At 40.0% G+C, this 21190-nt stretch overlaps 1 protein-coding gene across 2 annotated transcripts in view; it reads left to right on the forward strand.

Annotated features, from left to right (window-relative positions):
* Nucleotides 1-21190, forward strand: part of Ser (protein serrate) — a 75160-nt gene that overhangs the window by 12497 nt on the left and 41473 nt on the right. For both annotated transcript variants that reach the window (XM_076536089.1, XM_076536088.1), the window contains exon 2: nucleotides 19923-20219. In XM_076536089.1, the coding sequence (XP_076392204.1) occupies nucleotides 19923-20219 (297 nt within the window). The remainder of the gene's footprint in view (nucleotides 1-19922; nucleotides 20220-21190) is intronic.

The following is a 21190-nucleotide window of genomic DNA, read 5'->3' on the forward strand; positions in this document are numbered from 1 at the left end:
GTAGGAGTTTAGCATGTATGGATTTGGCATATAGAAATTCAAGACGTAGGTATTCGGCGCGTAGGAATTCGATATATGGTACTTTGGAACATAAAGATTCACACTGTATGGATGTGGTGGTTGGCCACACTATATGATGGCTACAGGTACATAAGAATGTGAGAATATACATATGAGATATTGGACTATACATATGAAATAAGGATGTGATATACATATGTTATCGTGAAAGACCGAAATTGGAGAACATCGACATATACCAAATACGTCGGTGAAGGACCGAATATTTTATTACATTCTGTACATTCGGACCTTCACCGGTGTACGTCGACAATCACAGATATGCTCTGGTGGAGGTCCAAAAGAGAGGAGCCGACAAAGAAGCGACTGGCTCTCTCCCGCCAAATCCTGTGTTCTGCTGGGAGTCAGTCAGCTTTGTCAATCTTACGCAAGCTTTGATGACGCGAGCAACGTTTTCTTCATTTTTTTTCCAATACCGTAATTTATACCGAATGGATACTGCAGTAAATCGTGATCTTTTTCTTGAAAAGTTCAATGCATTAATTGCGGGTAAACGAGAAGACAATTGTTTTTATTTTTCTCAAGAAAAGTACTCTAAAATACTTTCTGAAGTGGTTTCTGCTAAAACTAAGTGCAACGCACCTTTGGATTACAGACGATTAAAACGTTTTGACGTTTTAAAAATGAATGATGAAAGGAAATTAATTGTACCATTAAAATCAGGGGAAACGAATATACAGTATTATGTTACCAATGAAGAATTGTTCGGTATACTATATGAAACTCAGGCCAGAATAGGCCACGGAGGAAGAACACGTATGCTTAGAATGTACTACGTGTTTTAAATTCTTGGTCTCTCCTCTCAGAAAGAGAGGCGAAAAAGTTACGTCACCCTTGTGACGTTTTATAGTGACTGAATTACGGAGAAGAAAATATAAATCTCCGACATGTTCAACATTCGCCATTAGTGCATGGTGAATGTCGACATTTATCGGTGTAAGTCAGAAATAAGGGTATTTAGCAAATATTTCGGACATACACCAAGCGACTATGTGAATGTCGACATTCACCAGATTTCGGTCTTTCGCGATAACACATATGTATGTATAGTACGTCATATGCAGAAAATATAGAACATATGTTATACATAACAAGTTTAATCTTTTAGAACCTAGAATCGACATTTCAATTTGAAAGTAATGATTTCAAACTTGAAAGTTTGAAGATTTCATGATTTTTGGTTGTAGGGATAAGGATGTTTCGTGTCCCTGTAGAACGTAAAGCAACGTTGTATGTGAGTGTACAGGAACACTCAGTGGGTTGCGTTCGATGCCTAGACCGGATAAAGTCCAGTGTAAATGGCTGACTACCTTCAGCAAGGGTGAAAAAATGAAAACGTGGATAGATAAATTATTCAAAGCTGATCGAACGAGTCAGATTCGAAAGAATGATGGCAACTCAATATAAAGTGTATGCTGAAATGCTGGTATAGGGAACTATCTAGTTTTAATGCTCTCAAATTCTATATACTCAAATATCTACATTTTTGAGTTTCTGAAATTTCGAGGTTCTAAGGTTGAAATCTTCCGAAATTCCTAGTTTTTAAAGTCTCAGAGTCCCAAAATTCTCAAATTCTTGAAATTACAAAATTCCTAGTCCCCAAAGTCTTAAAGATCTAAAGCCCCCAAATTCCCCAAATTCTCAAAACTTCCAAAATTCTCAAAATTCCAGAAATTCCAAATTTCCAAAATTCCTAGTCTCCAAAGTCCCAAAGGCCTAAAGCCCCCAAATTCCTCAAATTCTCAAAACTCCCAAAATTCCAAAAATTCCCAAAATTAATAAAATTCCTAAAATTCCTAAAATTCCAGAAATTCCAAATTTCCAAAATTCCTAGTCTCCAAAGTCCCACAATTCCCCTAATTCCCCAAATCCCCCAAATTCCCTAAATACCCTAATTTCCCAAATGCCCTAAATTCCTCAACTCCGCCATATTCCCAAAATTCCCAAAATCCCAAAATTGTCAAACTCCCAAATATCCTAATCTCCCAAGTCCCAAAGCCCTAAAGTCCAAAAATTCCCAAAATCCCAAATGCAACCCCACCATTCTCCCCACCCTCCCCATTCCCACCGTGAGAATGCTCGTATAAAACCCAAACCATTCCCCCCAAACGAGGAAGCAACGTTCCATTCGAAAAAGCAGCATCGCCAAGTGTGAAGAAAACAGAGAAAGAGAGCGATCGGAAGAAATACCGAGAAGACGAAAAGAGTATACCAACAAGAAGATAGAAAGAGAGAGAAAGCAAACTGATCGTTGGCGAGGTAAAGTTGGGCGGGTTAAAGCGAAGCGTTTAGCTGGCGGTCACGCGAACCTTCTATAAAAATCAGCCCCGAGGCTCAGCCTCGTCGGATGCTCTTAGGATACACACGGATAACACACAGGAAGACTGTTCCTAGTGTGGTAGCCACAGTGTGTTGCGTTTCTACCCTGAGGATCGTGGCGCACAGGTGCGTGCCTGCGAGTCCTTTTTTCCCGACCGAGTGTTCAACATCCGCGGTGGCCAGGGAGCTGAAAAGAAGCAGGACTCCCGGGAACCTGGCCAGGGTAGTTTACGAGTTCGGGGAATGGCTACGAATAATAAGGAATATGGACCTTTTTCTGGATTTTGAGGGGCGGTGAATAGGAACTTTGAGGATTTTTTGGGAGGTTTATATTGGTTGTTGATGATGGAATATGAGATTTGAGATGTTCTTGGAAGGTTTTTATTGGTTGCATTCTTAGATTTTTTAATTCTTTAATTCCTAAGGTACCAAATTTCAGAATCAACAAATTTCTAAATTTGCAAATTTTTAAATCTGCAAATCTGCAAATCTATAAAGCTTCAAATACCCAAATCTACAAATACTTAAATCTACAAATGTTCACATCACCAAATCAACAAAACTACAAACTCCCAAATATCCCAAATTCCAACTTTCTCAAATCCCAACTCTTCCAGATTCCAACTCTCCCAAATCTCAAATCTCCCAAATCCCCACGCTCCCAAATCCCAAGCGTCCCAAATCCCAAGCGTCCCAAATCCCAACGCTCCCAAATCCCAAGCGCTCCAAATTCCAAGCGTCCCAAATCCCAAGCGCTCCAAATCCCAAGCGTCCCAAATCCCAAGCGCTCCAAATTTCAAGCGTCCCAAATACCAAGCGCTCCAAATCCCCATGCTCCCAAATCCCAAGCGCTCCAAATTCCAAGCGTCCCAAATCCCAAGCGCTCCAAATTCCAAGAGTCCCAAATCCCAAGCGTCCCAAATCCCAAGCGTCCCAAATCCCAAGCGTCCCAAATCCCAAGCGTCCCAAATCCCAAGCGCTCCAAATCCCAAGCGTCCCAAATCCCAAGCGCTCCAAATTCAAAGCGTCCCAAATCCCAAACGCTCCAAATTCCAAGCGTCCCAAATCCCAAGCGTCCCAAATTCCAAGCGTCCCAAATCCCCTCGCTCTCAAATCCCAAATCTCCCAAATCCCCACGCTTCCAAATCCCCTCGCTCCCAAATCCCAAATCTCCCAAATCCCCACGCTCCCAAATCCCAAATCTCCCAAATCCCAACTCCTCCAAATCCCAACTCCCCCAAATCCCAACTCCTCCAAATCCCAACTCCTCCAAACCCCAACCTCTCCAGATCCCTTTCCTTAAATCCCACCACCCTCAATCCCTAGACTCCCCCTACTCCCTCACCCTCTAAAATCCCCTCCCAGAAAAAATTCCAAGAGAAACCAATATAACAGACAATCCAATATAACTTTCTCATCTCAACGAGAACAGTTCCATCCGATAGGTGATTTCTTCCGAGGATTAATCGTTCAGAAGTGGAACACAACTAGAAGTGTGTTGTTACTCTTTTTTCATCGACAAATGAAAAGCAATGATACGCTTCGTTACACAAAGACGGACGAGTTAAGAACAAAAATCGCTACCCTGTGTCTACCGTTCACTCCTACGCTTTCTCTCGAAAACCTCCTTTCTATGTTGCCTGTCATTTGTCAAGTTTGGGAACAGAAACCTGGTGATTTCACGGACGGGTTCGAACAGATACGGCGAATTAACGCGCCTTTCGTGAAACACTTTCACGGTAGCGAGTTTCGTCACTTTGCTACAGTTCGCCTTTTTAAAATTTGCTGCTTCATGCACTATCATACGCGTACTATGTATGTTATATGTACCTTTGATAGTGTGGAGCAATTTACTTATTAAGATCATTATAAGACCTGCACTTTTTAACAGCCATATCGAACGAAAAATAGAAAATGATTGTAATTGAACTATATTTGTTGTAAACAATTATGACATCTCTACACATCATTGTATACTTGATCTAATATTAGGAACCAAGCTAGAATTTTTTTTAAAACGACATATTTGTGTGAACGATTTGTGAGTCTGGTGCAGTTGGTAGCTGAAGTTTGATTATAGTAAACAACATATGTTTTTGAATAATGCATGCAGTTCTGGGCACTGAAGTACACACATCATTGTATACTTGATCTAATATTATTAACCAAGCTAGAATTTTTTTTAAAACGACATATCTGTGTGAACGATTTGTGAGTCTGGTGCAGTTGGTAGCTGAAGTTTGATTATAGTAAACAACATATGTTTTTGAATAATGCATGCAGTTCTGGGTACTGAAGTACACACATCATTGTATACTTGATCTAATATTATTAACCAAGCTAGAATTTTTTTTAAAACGACATACCTGTGGGAACAGTTTGTGAGTCTGGTGCAGTTGGTAGCTGAAGTTTGATTATAATAAACGACATGTGTTTTTGACTAACACATGCAGTTCTGGCTACTGAAGTACACACATCATTGTATACTTGATCTAATATTATTAACCAATCTAGAATTTTTTTGAAAACGACACATTTGTGAGTCTGGTGCAGTTGGTAGCTGAAGTTTGCTTATAATAAACGACATATGTTTTTGACTAACACATGCAGTTCTGGCTATTGAAGTACACACATCATTGTATACTTGATCTAATATTATTAACCAAGCTAGAATTTTTTTTAAAACAACATATCTGTGTGAACGATTTATGAATCTGGTGCAGTTGGTAGCTGAAGTTTGCTTATAATAAACGACATACATTTTTGCCCAAATGTAAGGTTCTGAGACTGATTATCATATCAATAGCTGATCGATTATCCCTGATAATTTTGCCTGCATTCCACACAATTTTCTTAACCAAACCCCAGAAATAATACAGTATGAGTGAAAGCGTGCAATCAGTAGAACAGTGCATGTTAGAAGTCCCCAATGATTTGCAGTCTCGAGTGGCAAATTGGGTATCAAAAATTCTTGGGACCCTCGTTCAGTGTTCACCGAACTGAAGATGTACCGATTATGATTAAACGCTTGCCTTAACTCACGTCATCGGTCGATGCCGGTTTTCCTTTTAATTTATTCCCGGTCGATTTAGCTCTGTAATCGTCCGCCACTGTGACGCGTACCAACGCCACGTGTAATCGTCGATAATTGTCCGGACAATCTATGGGCCCTCGATTAGAGAGCCCTTGCACCGCGGACCTTTTCTGCCCGGCCCTCCGGGCACCGAGGCCGATTCGATTGATTGTTTTTCGCGTTTCAACGCGTCCCGACAGTGAAGGTGCGACGAAATTACGAGAAAATTGCCGCTTTAATTTATCGTGAACGCGACAACCCTCTTCATCATCGGGTCTGATTAATTTTCACCAAGCTCGTAAAATCGTCGCCGGCTGCTCGCAAACAAGCTGCTGAAACGAGGAAACATAAATTGTACCGTTTTTCTGCCGGTGGAATTAAGTAGCTCCGAACGGCTCAATGAAAAACTCCCATTTTTAGAGAGGAGCGAATTGGGATGAATAATTATCTCGTTAATACGCGAACTTGTGTGTTTTGAAATGTTGCTGTTTCTTTCTATATGAATATATTACCGCTTCGTTATAATTTATATTTGCTGAATAATATCAGGTTGTAATACATTATCATTTATATTATAATTAGTTGATCCCCTGCTGTGTATCTCTTCGTTGAATATCTTGTGATTGTTCAGAATTGTGATTGTATTTATTATACATACGATACTAGTGTGACATGACACGGCACATATGTAAATTGTAGCATATGTTTGAAGTAATGTCATGTATCTTCTTATATTATTTAATATAATACGAGGATAATTATAGTCGATAAGGAGCAGAGGATTGAAGCAATCAGTAGATGAGAATGTAACGCGTGGCGATATAAGGCGAGGAAGTACAATGTGTCGAAATACAACGCGTAGTTAATGCAACGCGTTAATGCAACGCATAGTTAATGCAACGCGGAGTAACACGCTATGCAGTGATATAATACGTGGTAGTACAACACGTGGCGATATAACACGAGGCAAAATATAACGCGAGGAAGTACAATGCGTGGAAATACAACGCATAGTTAATGCAACGCGGAGTAACACAGCATGCAGTGATATAATACGTGGTAGTACAACACGTGGCGATATAACACGAGGCAATATAACGCGAGGCAATATAACGCGAGGAAGTACAATGCGTGGAAATACAACGCGTAGTTAATGCAACGCGTAATAACACAGCATGCGGTGATATAATAAGTGATGGTACAATACGTGGCGATATAGCACGAGGCAATATAACGCGAGGAAGTAAAATACGTGGAAATACAACGCGTAGTTAATGCAAAGCATAATAACACACCACGTAATGATATAATACGTGGTAGTACGACACGTGGCAATATAACGAGAGGCAATATAACGCGAGGAAGTACAATGCGTCGAAATACAATGCATAGTGAATGCAACGCGTAATAATACAGCACGCAGTGATATAATAAGTGGTAGTACAACACGTGGCGATATAGCACGAGGCGATATAACGCGAGGAAGTACAATGCGTGGAAATACAACACGTAATTAATGTAAAGCATAGTAATACATCACGCAGTGATATAATACGTGGTAGTACAACACGTGGCGATATAACACGAGGCAATATAACGCGAGGAAGTACAATGCGTGGAAATACAACGCGTAGTTAATGTAAAGCATAGTAATACATCACGCAGTGATATAATACGTGGTAGTACAACACGTGGCGATATAACGAGAGGCAATATAACGCGAGGAAGTACAATGCGTGGAAATACAACACGTAATTAATGCAACGCGTAATAACACATCACTCAGTGATATAATACGTGGTAGTACAACACGTGGTAATACAACACGTGGCGATATAACACGAGGCAATATAACACGAGGAAATAAAATACGTGGAAATACAACACATAGTTAATGCAAAGCATAGTAATACATCACGCAGTGATATAATACGTAGTAGTACACCACGTGACACATATATAACGCGAGGCAATATAACATGAGACGTGTATAAACGCAGTAAAGAGAAATGAACTTTTAAAGACAACAACTCGAGTGTCTTGACTCACACCTGTTCCTCCTGTTTCGATTCCCGCCAGGTAGAGGGATCAGGTTGAAGAAACTGGATGATCCCAGCTCGGGACCACGAGCTTCGATCGTGTTTCATCCACCTTGACCGGGCCAACAAAAGCTCATCGATAAACGACCTGCCGTTTTCGTCGCGGCGACAAGTTCCCATGGCTCTTCCCACGGGCAACACGATACACCCACGCAACGATTACTCCTCAAATCGCCTGAGAAAATACCGATCGGAGCTCGGTTATATATAAAAAGGAAGAATAAAGAATAAATCGTGCTTTGCGAGATTGTGGACTCGCGTGAAATTGTGTAGCAATTTTTGTGAATTTAGGCAGTGAGGTGTACGGTCATTGGATGAGACAGGTTTAGAAGCTTACGACAGAAATTATGTTACTTGATATTGTATTAATAGGTGCAGGTTGCATTTCTGTATGATATATAGCCACGGATTGTATTGCCGTATATTGATTTATTGTGCGTTCTATTAACAGGCGTTGTACTACCACGAGTTATGTCACTACGTACTGCGTTACTATGCATTGCATTACCAATGTGTTGTATTAGCAAGCGTTAGATTTCCTCGCGTTATATCGCCACGCATTGCATCGTAACACGTTGTACTACCACGAGTTACGTCACTACGCGCTGCGTTACTGCACATTGCATTACCAACGTGTTGTATTAGCAAGCGTTCTATTTCCTCGCGTTATATCGCCATACGTTATATTATTGCAAGTGTCGCTACGAACAGTATCGTCACACGCAATTTCGACATATTACTACAAATTATATCCCCATGCATTATTAATTTATTCCGTCGATTTCCCTAAATCAACCTACGCATCCACCATCCACCATCCATCGAAACAGGTATACTGACAATTAAATCGAATAGAAAACATTATCAACAATGTCCATCCACGATCGGTAGTCGACGACTTCCCACGCGAGCAGTTTTTAATTATTTCGGTAATTTGTGGTCGATCGAGGGTTCGCAAGGATCCGTTCGATGGGATCGAGTGGGTAGCGAATAATATTAAGTATAGGCTTGTCCGCGAAAAGAGAGAGATATATGGTCGGTGAACGCGGCGCACACAGCCACAGAACGCGGAACAACGAGGATTCGAACGCGTTGTTCGACGGCCCACTCGCTCGCGATGTTATGGTGTAAAATTAAATGGTGCTCGGCCCGAGTCTATTTCGGCCTGGGCAGGTAGCGGCCACCGGTAATTACTACCTTAGACGTTAGGAGCTCAAAGATGAAATGAAAGGCCCTGCTTTTCGAAACCGAATTCGCGTCAGTTGTTGCTGTTGTTCTCGGTCCGTCGTGGCTGTAGACTTCTTTTTGCTCGTTTTCCGGTTCGACGTGGGTCGCGTGAGCGACCCGATCGTTCAACGAACAGCCAGGATTCTCGACGCTGATCGAAGATGCGGTTTTGTACCGGCGACCATCGTTAATTGATCGAGGAATCGATCGCGATATACTCTGACGATTAAAACCTGTAGGACGTCGGTTATCTTTAAACATTTTGTGATTGTTTGAAAGAGGGACTGCATGTGCTTTGTTGGATGAAAGTAATTTTTAAATAAATTATTTTCGAAACCTCAACTTTCAAGTCTTTTGAAATTCAAGGATTACGAAGCAATGTTTAAAGCTATACAACTTTTGGGATTCGTATCAAACTTTTAATACTGAGACTCTTTTGAGACCTGAGATTCTTTTGAGACTTCAAAGATTACATGAATGTTGTGCTTCAGATGTACTTCAAGCTTTGTGCAAAGTGATTCAAAGTAACGTTCAAGGCTACCCAACTAAGATTCCTAACAAACTAACTTTTAATCCGGAGATTCTTTTGAGACTTCAAAGATTCCATGAACATTGTACTTCAGATGTACTTTAAGTTTTATACAAAGTGATTCGAAGTAACGTTCGAGGCTGCCCAACTAAGATTCCTAACAAACTAACTTTTAATCCTGACACTCTTTTGAGACTTCAAAGATTCCATGAACATTGTACTTCAGATGTACTTCAAGCTTTGTGCAAAGTGATTCAAAGTAACGTTCGAGGCTACCCAACTAAGATTCCTAACAAACTAACTTTTCTGGGACTCTTTTGAGACCAAAGATTCCCGTCATTACAAGAGCATGGTACTTCAAATGTGCACAGTATGTCGGAAAAGTAACGGAACTTTTTAAATTTAAGGAAAACTAGCGCCATCTATTAAAACAATATCTGAAAACAGTATACCTCCCCTACAAAACACGGCAATCATTATTGGAATCGAGCAACGAATCGTAAACTTATAGCGTTTAATGCGACAGAACCTTTCGTCACCGTGTCACAAAATCACGGGCAAGCGCAACAAATTGCGAGCGTTGAATATTGCGAGGATCTTATCAAAACAGCCAGACGAAACTGTACATTCCTGGAATCGATTGTAACTAGTGATGGGACTTGGTGCTTCGAGTATGAACCTCGAACAAAGCGCCAAAGTGCTACGTGGAAATCTGCAGGCACTCGAAAATCAAAAAAATTGCGATTCCAGAAGTCCCTCGAGAAGACAATGTTAATTTGCTTTTACGATTCTAAAGGAATTATACTTCGGGAATTCGGTCCACAGGGACAAAATGTTAATGGCGAATATTATCTGGGTGTTATGGAACGTTTGTGGAAGAGGATCGTTCGTGTGAGGCCCGAATATCGAGCGCTGGGAAGTTGGTTTCTGTTGTTTGATTACGCACCATGTGAACTGTCGCTGTTAGTGAATTTTTGGCGAAAAAACAAGTCTGTTCCAACATCCTCCCAATTCTGACTAATCTTCATGTGATTACTTCCTTGTAAATCTCCGTATCTACCTCCAGAGCCTTCACATCGTCGACCATGTGTAGCTTTCACAGCAATTTTTCCAATCTTGTTAATCGAACAGCCTGAAAAGCGCAAAGTTCCTCTTTCACTTAACTCGACTCGATTTCCTTGTGCTCCGACTTCCTGGCTTTTCAAACGAGTCCTCTTTGCTCGTTTTACCGTCGTTCATTGATTTGTGTCGATCAGAGTGGATTCGTTTTACGCGCAAATAGAGCTATCTAATTAGCAAACCTCCATTGATCCATCGAATACCGGACTCGCAACTGGGAGGTTCTCAATTAAGATATTAAGAGCCTGCTTACCGGTGTGCCTTTACATAATTGCATCCAGCTCTAATTAAACATTTACATAATTATACGTGTTCTATAGAAAACGCCGTGCTCCGCCTTGGTTTTATCCGCGCTAATGAGATCGTCGATAACAATTAACACGCGTAACCGAACGTCCCTGTACACCATTTACCCTCGATTATCTCCGATGATCCGTCACATTTCCGAGAGTCATCCTGCTATTATTATTAAGCCGACTCCATTGAAGGGCACTTGTGGGAACGTACGGCGGTCCGTCGATAGTCCGTTTCGTTTTGTGCGATCTGCTGCGGGGATATCGCCTCGAATTTTATGGCGAAAGGTACTTGTAAGTTGGATTTTGGGAGATTTGGGATTTGGAGGAGTTGGGATTTGAAGGAGGTGGGATTTGGAGGAGGTGGGATTTGGAGGAGTTGGTATTTGGGAGATTTGGGATTTGGGAGCGTGAGGATTTGGGAGCGTGGGTATTTGGGAGCGTGGGGATTTGGGAGCGTGGGGTTTTGAGAGCGTGGGGATTTGGGAGCGTGGGGATTTGGGAGCGTGGGGATTTGGGAGCGTAGGGATTTGGGAGCGTGGGGATTTGGGAGCGTGGGGATTTGGGAGCGTGGGGATTTGGGAGATTTGGGATTTGGGAGCGTGGGGATTTGGGAGATTTGGGATTTGGAAGCGTGGGGATTTGGGAGCGTGGGGATTTGGGAGATTTGGGATTTGGAAGCGTGGGGATTTGGGAGCATGGGGATTTGGGAGCGTGGGGATTTGGGAGCGTGGGGATTTGGGAGCGTGGGGATTTGGGAGATTTGGGATTTGGAAGCGTGGGGATTTGGGAGCATGGGGATTTGGGAGCGTGGGGATTTGGGAGCGTGGGGATTTGGGAGCGTGGGGATTTGAGAACTGTAGAATTTGAGGATTTTGAGAAATTGGGGATTTTGGGAGTTTGAAGTCTTCGAATTTTGACATTTAAAGCTTTTACATTGCTACACAAACAAGAATTCTCATTACCTCATTCCCTGTCACCCATCACAACTCATAAATTTCCATTCCAGCATACCGTGAAACCTCCACACACAAACGCAGATTTAATTAAAGTAACTAATCAAATTGCCAATCAAACATCTCTAAACTAAAAAACAGAAAAGGAAGTAAACCCTAATCCTGAAGGATGAGTGAAATATCCTGAGAACCGTCGTAAAGGATACGGTAGGCTCGTTCCTCAGTATGCGTTCCTGGCTCGTTTTTTCGCTCGAATGAGTTATTCGTATTAACTCCTGCGAGCTTCGACGTGCAGAAGAGCAAGACAGTAAAGTAAAGCCTTGAGGTATGGCTCGCTGCACCTTGGCTATGCGGAAAGGAAAGGCTGTTCTCCTGCGAATCGGCGAACACAGACAGACAAGAGAAAACGTGTGGCTCGTCCTCGCACACACGCGAACGATGGTTGTACAGTGTACGCTCGACGGCGAGTCTCTAGACCCTAGGGAAATTATAATGAAGAGAATGGTGGAGAATTTGAGCTCGAGTTTTAGGTACTTTTGTGAATTTGGAATTTGGGAATTTTGGGAAAGAGGAGAATTTGGGGAATTTAGAGATTTTGGGAGATTTGGGAAATTTAGAAATTTGAGAGATTTAGGGAATTAGGGAAATTTGGGGATTTGGGGGAATTTAGAAATTTGGGAAATTTGAGAATTTTGGGGGATTTGGGGAATTAGAGAAATTTGGGGATTTTGGGGAATTAGGGGAATCAGGGAAATTTGAGAAATTTGAGGATTTTGGGGAATTAGGGGAATTTAGGGATTTTGGGAGAATTGGGAAATTTAAAGAATTTGGGGAATTTAGAAATTTGAGGGATTTAGGAAATTAGGGAAATTTGGGGACTTGGGGGAATTTAGAAATTTGGGAAATTTGAGAATTTTGGGTATTTGGGGAATTTAAAAATTTGGGAAATTTGAGGATTTTGAGGGATTTGAGGAATTAGGGAAATTTGAGAAATTTGAGGATTTTGGGGAATTAGGGGAATGTAGGGAATTTGGGAAATTTAGAGAATTTAGAGAATTTAGAGTATTTACAGAATTTGGGGAATTTGGAGGATTTAGAAAATTTGATGAATTTGGAAAACTTGCAAAATTTGGGAATTTGAAAATTTAAAAATTAGAGAATTTGAAAAATTAAAGTTTTCAGAAATTGGGGAAACTTTAAAAGTTTAAGAAATTCTGAAATTTAGTAAACTTAATGAATTTGCCAATTAAAAAATTTAAAAATTGTGAACATATAAAATACCCAAATTCGTACATTTCAAAGCTTACAACTTTACAAGATAAATATTTAAAAATTTCAAAAACGAAAAAATTACAAAGTAACTTAAAAATGTGTACCTAGTATCCTTTGTCCTAGTAAAAAGCGTACGTTACTCTCGAGAGTAGAAACTCGTAAAAAGTTACGGAGAAGGTGGTACACGCGTCGATGGCCATGGTAATACTCCCAGAAGGGTCCTAAAACGCGCGTAAAATGGTCCGCTGCCTCGTGTACCAGGTGTCCAGAAATCAATCTTGCGACAGCCTCCTTTGTTTCTTCGTGCGAGTAGCTGGCCAATATTCTTTTTTTCCTCTCGTGATCTTTGGTGGTCCGTCTGGCGGCATTTTAGGCTTGAAATCGACGCTTTTTACTCACGAGAGCCCTCCTTCCTCCACGTTTTTAAATACTCTTGAGAAACTGTGTATTAAATCCCTTCAACCTGAAGACTTCACGTTACAACCGCATACTTTTTTACTGTTAATTAGATTCGTTTAGTATGACGGAGGTGAAGCATAGAAATTAAAGATCAAGCAGATATTTGGACAAATATTCTTTTAGCTTAATATTTTAGCAACTTCATGTTTTACTATTTTATTTTAATCTTCTAATGTTTATATTATTTCAAAATTCTGCTTATTCTGATAATATTGCAGGGTAGTCCGCCATCTTGATTACATGAGTGTTTCTATTACTCCATTAAACTACTATTAAATTCCACTATTTAACAAAATGTAACAAGGTGAAAAAATTCCAAATTCCCAAAGTTATAAAATGACAAAGTTTCAAAGTATAAAAGCAAGAAAATTTTTCTTCACTGCTTCGTATTCTGATAATATTGCAGGGTAGTCCGCCATCTTGATTACACGAGTGCTTCTATTACTCCATTAAACTACTATTAAATTCCACTATTTCACAAAATGTAACAAGGTAAAAAAATTCCAAATTCCCAAAGTTATAAAATCACAAAGTTTCAAAGTACAAAAGCAAGAAAATTTTTCTTAACTGCTTCGTATTCTGATAACATTGCAGTGTAGTCCGCCATCTTGATTACACGAGCGCTTCTATTACTCCATCAAACTACTATTAAATTCCACTATGTAACAAGGTGAAAAAATTCCAAATTCCCAAAGTTATAAAATGACAAAGTCTCAAAGTTCAAAGTAAGAAAATAAAAGTAAGAAAAGTTTTAACAACATAAGAAAATAAATTCGTTGGTACGAAAAGAGGGCACGACCCGTCGTTTTCCCACATGCTTGGGATTCAATCGCCACCCAGGGATAATTGAAGTCTCTGTCGGTGCGAGAGGTGTAATAAAGGTGGACACCTCGTATTAAGGTACACTTCCCGTACCTTTCAACCTCGGAACAATCACTTGGCTCGAGCTGCTCGCTTTCACGGTTATTAGGTCAATTGTTCGAAAGCCTGTTCTTTTTTTCACCTCGTATCCTTCTCGCGATTGTTCTCCCCGTAACGTTGTCTCGTTCCATTGTTCGACGCCGCGAGTTACGTCATTTCGAGAAACCGTTCGAGCACTCTTCTCGAAGGGTGTCTGGTGATTTATTTATACACCGAGTTAACCACTCGCGAGAACGTTTAGTAACTGTCAAATCGATTGTCGGAAGTCGGTTGAGCGAGGCTGCTCGAGTCGGTGCAACGAACCGAGTTGCCCATCACTTTTTGATGTTCGATCCGTGTGAATACACGTGCGAACGCAGCGATAGTACCGTAATATAAATAGGCATTAACGCGATAACCGGTTAAATACGTAAGAAAACGAATAGAACGTTGCATCAGTCATTAAAGTGTCAACTACCTCCAACCGCTACTTAAAACCTTACGCCTGGTATCCATTATCTTCCCCGCAACTTTTCTACTTTGCCATTTTCAAACCGTACATTATATATTACAACTTTTATCACGGTGTGTTGCAAACATTTATACATATGAAGTCTACGTATGAATTCTACATATGATGTCTACATATGAACTCTACATATGAACTCTACATACGATGTCTACATATGAAGTCTACATATGAACTCTACATATGATGTCTACATATGAACTCTACATATGAAGTCTACATATGAACTCTACATATGATGTCTACATATGAACTCTACATATGATGTCTACATATGAACTCTACATATGGCGTCTACATATGATGTCTACATATGAACTCTACATATGAAGTCTACATATGAACTCTACATATGAAGTCTACATATGAACTCTACATATGGCGTCTACATATGAAGTCTACATATGATCTTTACATATGAAGTCTACATATGAACTGTACATATGAAGTCTACATATGATATCTACATATGAAGTCTACATATGAACTCTATATATGAAGTCTACATATGAACTCTACATATGAACTCTACATATGAACTCTACATATGAACTCTACATATGAAGTCTACATATGAACTCTACATATGATGTCTACATATGAACTCTACATATGGCGTCTACATATGAAGTCTACATATGATCTTTACATATGAAGTCTACATATGAACTCTACATATGAAGTCTACATATGAACTCTACATATGGCGTCTACATATGAACTCTACATATGATGTCTACATATGATCTTTACATATGAAGTCTACATATGAACTCTACATATGGCGTCTACATATGAAGTCTACATATGATCTTCAGATATGAAGTCTACATATGAACTCTACATATGAAGTCTACATATGAACTCTACATATGGCGTCTACATATGAAGTCTACATATGATCTTTACATATGAAGTCTACATATGAAGTCTACATATGATATCTACATATGAAGTCTACATATGAATTCTATATATGAAGTCTACATATGAACTCTACATATGAACTCTATATGTGATGTCTATATATGAAGTCTACATATGAACTCTACATATGAAGTCTACATATGATCTTTACATATGAAGTCTACATATGAACTCTACATATGACGTCTACATATGAACTCTACATATGATGTCTACACATGATGTCTACATATGACGTCTACATATGAAGTCTACATATGAACTCTACGTATGAAGTTTACGTATGAACTCTACATATGACGTCTACATATGAAATTTACATATGAACTCTACATATGAAGTCTACATATAAACTCTGCATATGATGTCTACATACGATGTCCACATACGACGTCTACATATGAAGTCTACATATGAATGTACAAGCACATATGACGTCAAAAAGTGCTCATCAACCTAAACACGAACCATTCATAATCTGCACCATACGTAACTCCAGAATAATAAAACCACCATAAAAATAATCGATAATTGAAAAAAGCTATCTAAAAAAATTGTCAACTCTAACCATGCGATGCAAGGTCTTAAAAATCGATGTCTCCCACAAGTCCCCAATTAAACACTAAAAAACCAGATCACGAATGAAACGAGTTTAACTCGTGAGAAAGAGATCCGCGATCGGCTGTTAAAAATTCCTGGCTCGTTTTCCCTTGCCGGGTACCCATCCGGCGTATCATCGAACGACCGATCCCAGTTTTGAAAAAGGTTCTGGTTCCGTGTGTCGGCGGTCTGAAAGCCATCTCCGTGGCACCGGGCAATTTCACGTCGGCACGTGAGCGGACTGTGCAAACTTTGTCCGCGCAAACTCGCTGCCAAACAGCGGGCTCTGTTCCCGCGCGTTTTCAGCCGCTTTCGGAGGCAACGGGTTACCGGCCGGAGCCTCCAGAATAAGTATGCACGGATAATAAAACGACCGTGGAGACGGTCGTTACGCTGTACGCTGCTCAAACAGTCCCGGGAACGGAAACCCGAACGTCGTAAACGACGGACGTCGAGAGTAGAACCGCGTTAGAGTCGCTCGTTGGTCGCTAGGACCAACAGGCTGCTTTTACAAGACGGACATTCCGCTTTTGAACTCGATTGATATATTGAAGGATACGTGGAGTTTACGGAAATTACCGAAGACTGTAAAGGTAGTGATGGGTTCGACCTCCTCTTGCGTGGAAGTAGTGATGGGTTCGACTTCCTCTTCGAGGTGCTTTGAGTCACTTGGTACATAGATGTCGGAAAAATAACGAAACTTTTTAAATAAAAAGGAAAAAATTAATGTGTAATCTAGTTTAGAGCTATGTGTGACGATTGTGTATGACACATGTGATGATATGTGACGATATAACTTCATGAGTATACGACAATACTCCATGAGTATACAAATAACTACACCTACTTCTTAACTATCTAACCTAACTACACCTACTACTTAACTACCTAACCTAACTACACTTACTACTTAACTACCTAACCTAACTACACCTACTACTTAACTACCTAACGTAACTACACCTACTACCTAACCTAACGAAATACCTGAGAACATCACAAAAGTCAGCTAAAAATCTGTAAAACTTAAGAACCTTGCAAATCCCAAAACTCAAATCTGATGAAATTCAAACCTAACTTTCTCGTGGAACGTTCAAACCCTTCCTCAGCCTTTCACTGACCGTCGAAGAAAATTCCAGCGAAAGATTCATCATAGAGGTCTAAGAAGAATATAAAGGTAACGATAATGCAAGTACACGTTTCGTCGTGTTTTCAACAAAGATTCCTGTTTCGAAGCGTTGTCCCTCGGCCATCGACTTGATGGCTCCACCATTTCCCGTCCGACATGGCCGGACATTACCCGTGATTTACTCTTCAATTTCCGCGGGTCTCCCGTGCTTCTAAACGCTCGAAACCACAGAAGCTGTTGTGAAGCCAGCGAAAATGTCACTCGGCTTTATATAACGTTAGTAGGAAGCGTGTCGTGGAAAGCAAAGGCCAGCAGACGATCCTCGGCCGCTTTCTACCTTCGATCTTACGGTAATTACACAGACTCGGGTACCGTACGTGTATGCATCGGCCGATGTGAGAGTGCATACACGTGGCTCGATGCAAACGTGCATTCGATAGGTATAGGTGAAGAAGAACGTTTCGTAACAGTCTCGAAAGGAATACAGCTTCGAGAGCGGAGGAAATGTTTATACGTATAACTTTACGGTTTAACCTTCTTCGTATACTTTTCATTGTTGCTGATTTTATTGTTATAAAGATCGATGTGAAATTACCGCGTGTAGCACAAAGATAGTATTTCTATTTTAACTTTCTATTCGGTTTGCGTGTTTTTCAATTTTCTTTGGTTTTTTGAAATTTTCGGCTTGTGAGGACACTCTTGTTATATTGCCACTTTGTGCTAATGGCAGTTTATGTTACAAGCAGCAGTTTATATCACTGGGAAGACAAAGATAGTTTATACTAGTTATACCACAAGATGAATAAAATTCTTGTGACGACGCTCTCGTTATATTGCCACTTTGTGCTAATGGCGGTTTATGTCACAAGCAGCAGTTTATATTATTAGCAAGACAAAGATAATTTATACTAGTTATACCACAAGCCGATATAAATCCTTGTGATGACGCTCTCGTTATATTGCCACTTTGTGCTAATGGCAGTTTATGTCACAAGCAGCAGTTTATATTACTGGTACGCCAAAGATAGTTTATACTAGTTATACCACAAGCCGAATAAAATCCTTGTGACGACGCTCTCGTTATATTGCCACTTTGTGCTAATGGCAGTGTATGTCACAAGCAGCAGTTTATACTACTAGCAGGACAAAAATAGTTTATACCAATTATACCACAAGCCGAATTAAATCCTTGTGATGACGCTCTCGTTATATTGCCACTTTCTGCTAATGGCGGTTTACGTCACAAACAGCAGTTTATATCACTAGCACGCCAAAATAAAAGCACCGTATAAACAAATAAGATAAACAGAATAATAAAATTTAAGTCATGAAGTACTTGAACTTGAAGTAAAATACCTTACCTAAATTTTAGAATCTTTAATCAGAAACCATTCATATCACACTTACATCATTTGCAGTATATAAAGCAGCCACTAATGCAATATTAATGTATATTAAAAGTTAGGTTACGGATTGAAAAAATGAGTAGCACAGTTAGTTTCGAAATTGCCCGATTTCTTTCGGCAAATCACGTTGTAACACTCGAGGGGCCTTTCGCCTCCTGGGGCCCCATGTCGAGACTCAGACTTCCGTTTTCACGATACTACCTGGAAAATCCCGCTGTTTTATTATGCCCATTACATATAGCCGAACGAAATCGTGCCGTTTAATGCGGATCGTTTCCCCCGCGATCGACGTTCTAACGAACTCGATAAATTCATATTAAAAACGGGAAATAACGATGGAAGTCGGTGTAACAGGAATTTAATACACTGTTCCAAACGTGTCTAAATGTCAAACGTGAAAGCGATATTTGGAACGATCATACCCGGGCTGTAAAGTTAGGAAATTATGCGTTTAATAATATTGCTCTTCCTTGATTACGCGATACTTTCGCTTCTAATTAATTTCTGACACCTTTTGCTAGGAATTTTATTTCTATTCGATGTACGTGGAGAAACTTTCATTTAATAAAAGTCTTGGAGATTGTCGTGGTAATATATTGAATGTCCTTTTTATGTACTTTTATTGTCCAGTGTGAAACTTGACAAATGAAACTCATATTTTGAAATCTGCCTCATTTGGCGCCAAATTAGATCAACTTTGACATACGTTCTCTATGCATCTCATTTTTTACTTCATTTACCACATTTCGTTCCCAACATCTTTTCCATCATTTTCCACTTAATTTCATTGCTAAAACTTCTCATTTAAACCAACTTAAACAATAAAAATAAAACTTTCGGTATTTAAAGATGGCGGTTTCCGACGCTCCACCTCGAATATTCAGCTACCCAAAAATCGACTTTAACGATTTAATTTACAAATGCCGTGATATATAAATGATTCAATAGATCGGAGAGTTTATTACAATGCCTGGATTTAATTAGATTTTTACATGTGTGTACAGACGACACACGCGAGCGGATTCTTCGAGGTGCAGATCCTCTCGCTGACGAACAACAGGGGCACCCTGGTGGACGGTAGGTGTTGCGGCGGGGGAGATGGCGGTGGAAAGGGTGGTTTACCACCATGTACCACCCCATGTTCGACGGCCTTCTGGCTTTGCTTGAAGGAATATCAATCGAACGTCACTGCCATCGGCTCCTGTAGCTTCGGCAACGTATCTAGTCACGCCCTTGGCCAGAACACCTTCACCCTCAGCGAACCTGTCACCCTGCAACTGCACTTCACCTTTCGATGGACGGTGAGTACAAATTTAACATCTTACTGTTATTTCTTCTTTCTGTGTAATGTGTAATGGTCTAATAGGGATGCTGTAGATATTAACACATTCTGTCGATATTTCGAGGTCCTTGATATTGTCAATATTTAAGGGTTCTTGTTAACAACATGCATCGATACAATATTGTTCTAAGGGTTTTTGTATTGTCACTATTTCAAGGTTCTCATGAGAGATATCTATTCGGAATACAGTGCTGTCAATTTTTAATGTTCTCACAGTATACCAACATGCTAGGTCCTTAGTAAGGATGGATCCTCATGGTTAATACAATATTGTTAATAATTAGAGACAGTAATTAACTTTTACGATCAACGTATATTATCAGATGACTATACCCAATATTTCAGTACACGGAAATATAAAAATATACAAGTACAGAAACGAGTAAAAGAATTGCAATAACATACCTCAGCAAACAGAAATATAAAAGCAGCAATCAACAATTTGAAATATCGATTCTACCATACGATGAAGTAACGTTCTGAATCATTCTCCATTTCCAAGAACGCGCTTCTAAAAGAGGAAAAAGGAAGTATTTATCCTTCATTACGCTTTAAACAAACACGTGCTCCTTTCGCTCCTCGAATTATCATAAAATGATATTTTCTCAGGCATACCTCGCACACGATTTCGAAAGCGCGCACGTTTAAATTTCGATAGTAAAAAGTAAGCAACCTCCACGATATTTTATGTTATCCGCGATGAGAGAATCGAGTGGGACGATGAAGAGGAATTCCCAGGGGGTCGCTAAATGCAGTCAGCGTTTTCGATATGCTCCTCTCGGAAAAGATTGTGTGTACCGTAGTATTCAATCACCGGAGACGGTAATGACGAAATTATCCGTAGAAACGATGAAAGGCAGCCTTTACCGCGTCGAAAATGATTTTACAGCTATATTTTATGGTAGGACGCATTTTTAACTGGCGGGACTC

The sequence above is a fragment of the Megachile rotundata genome, chromosome 10 (assembly GCF_050947335.1).
Source record: "Megachile rotundata isolate GNS110a chromosome 10, iyMegRotu1, whole genome shotgun sequence".
NCBI lineage: Eukaryota > Metazoa > Arthropoda > Insecta > Hymenoptera > Megachilidae > Megachile > Megachile rotundata.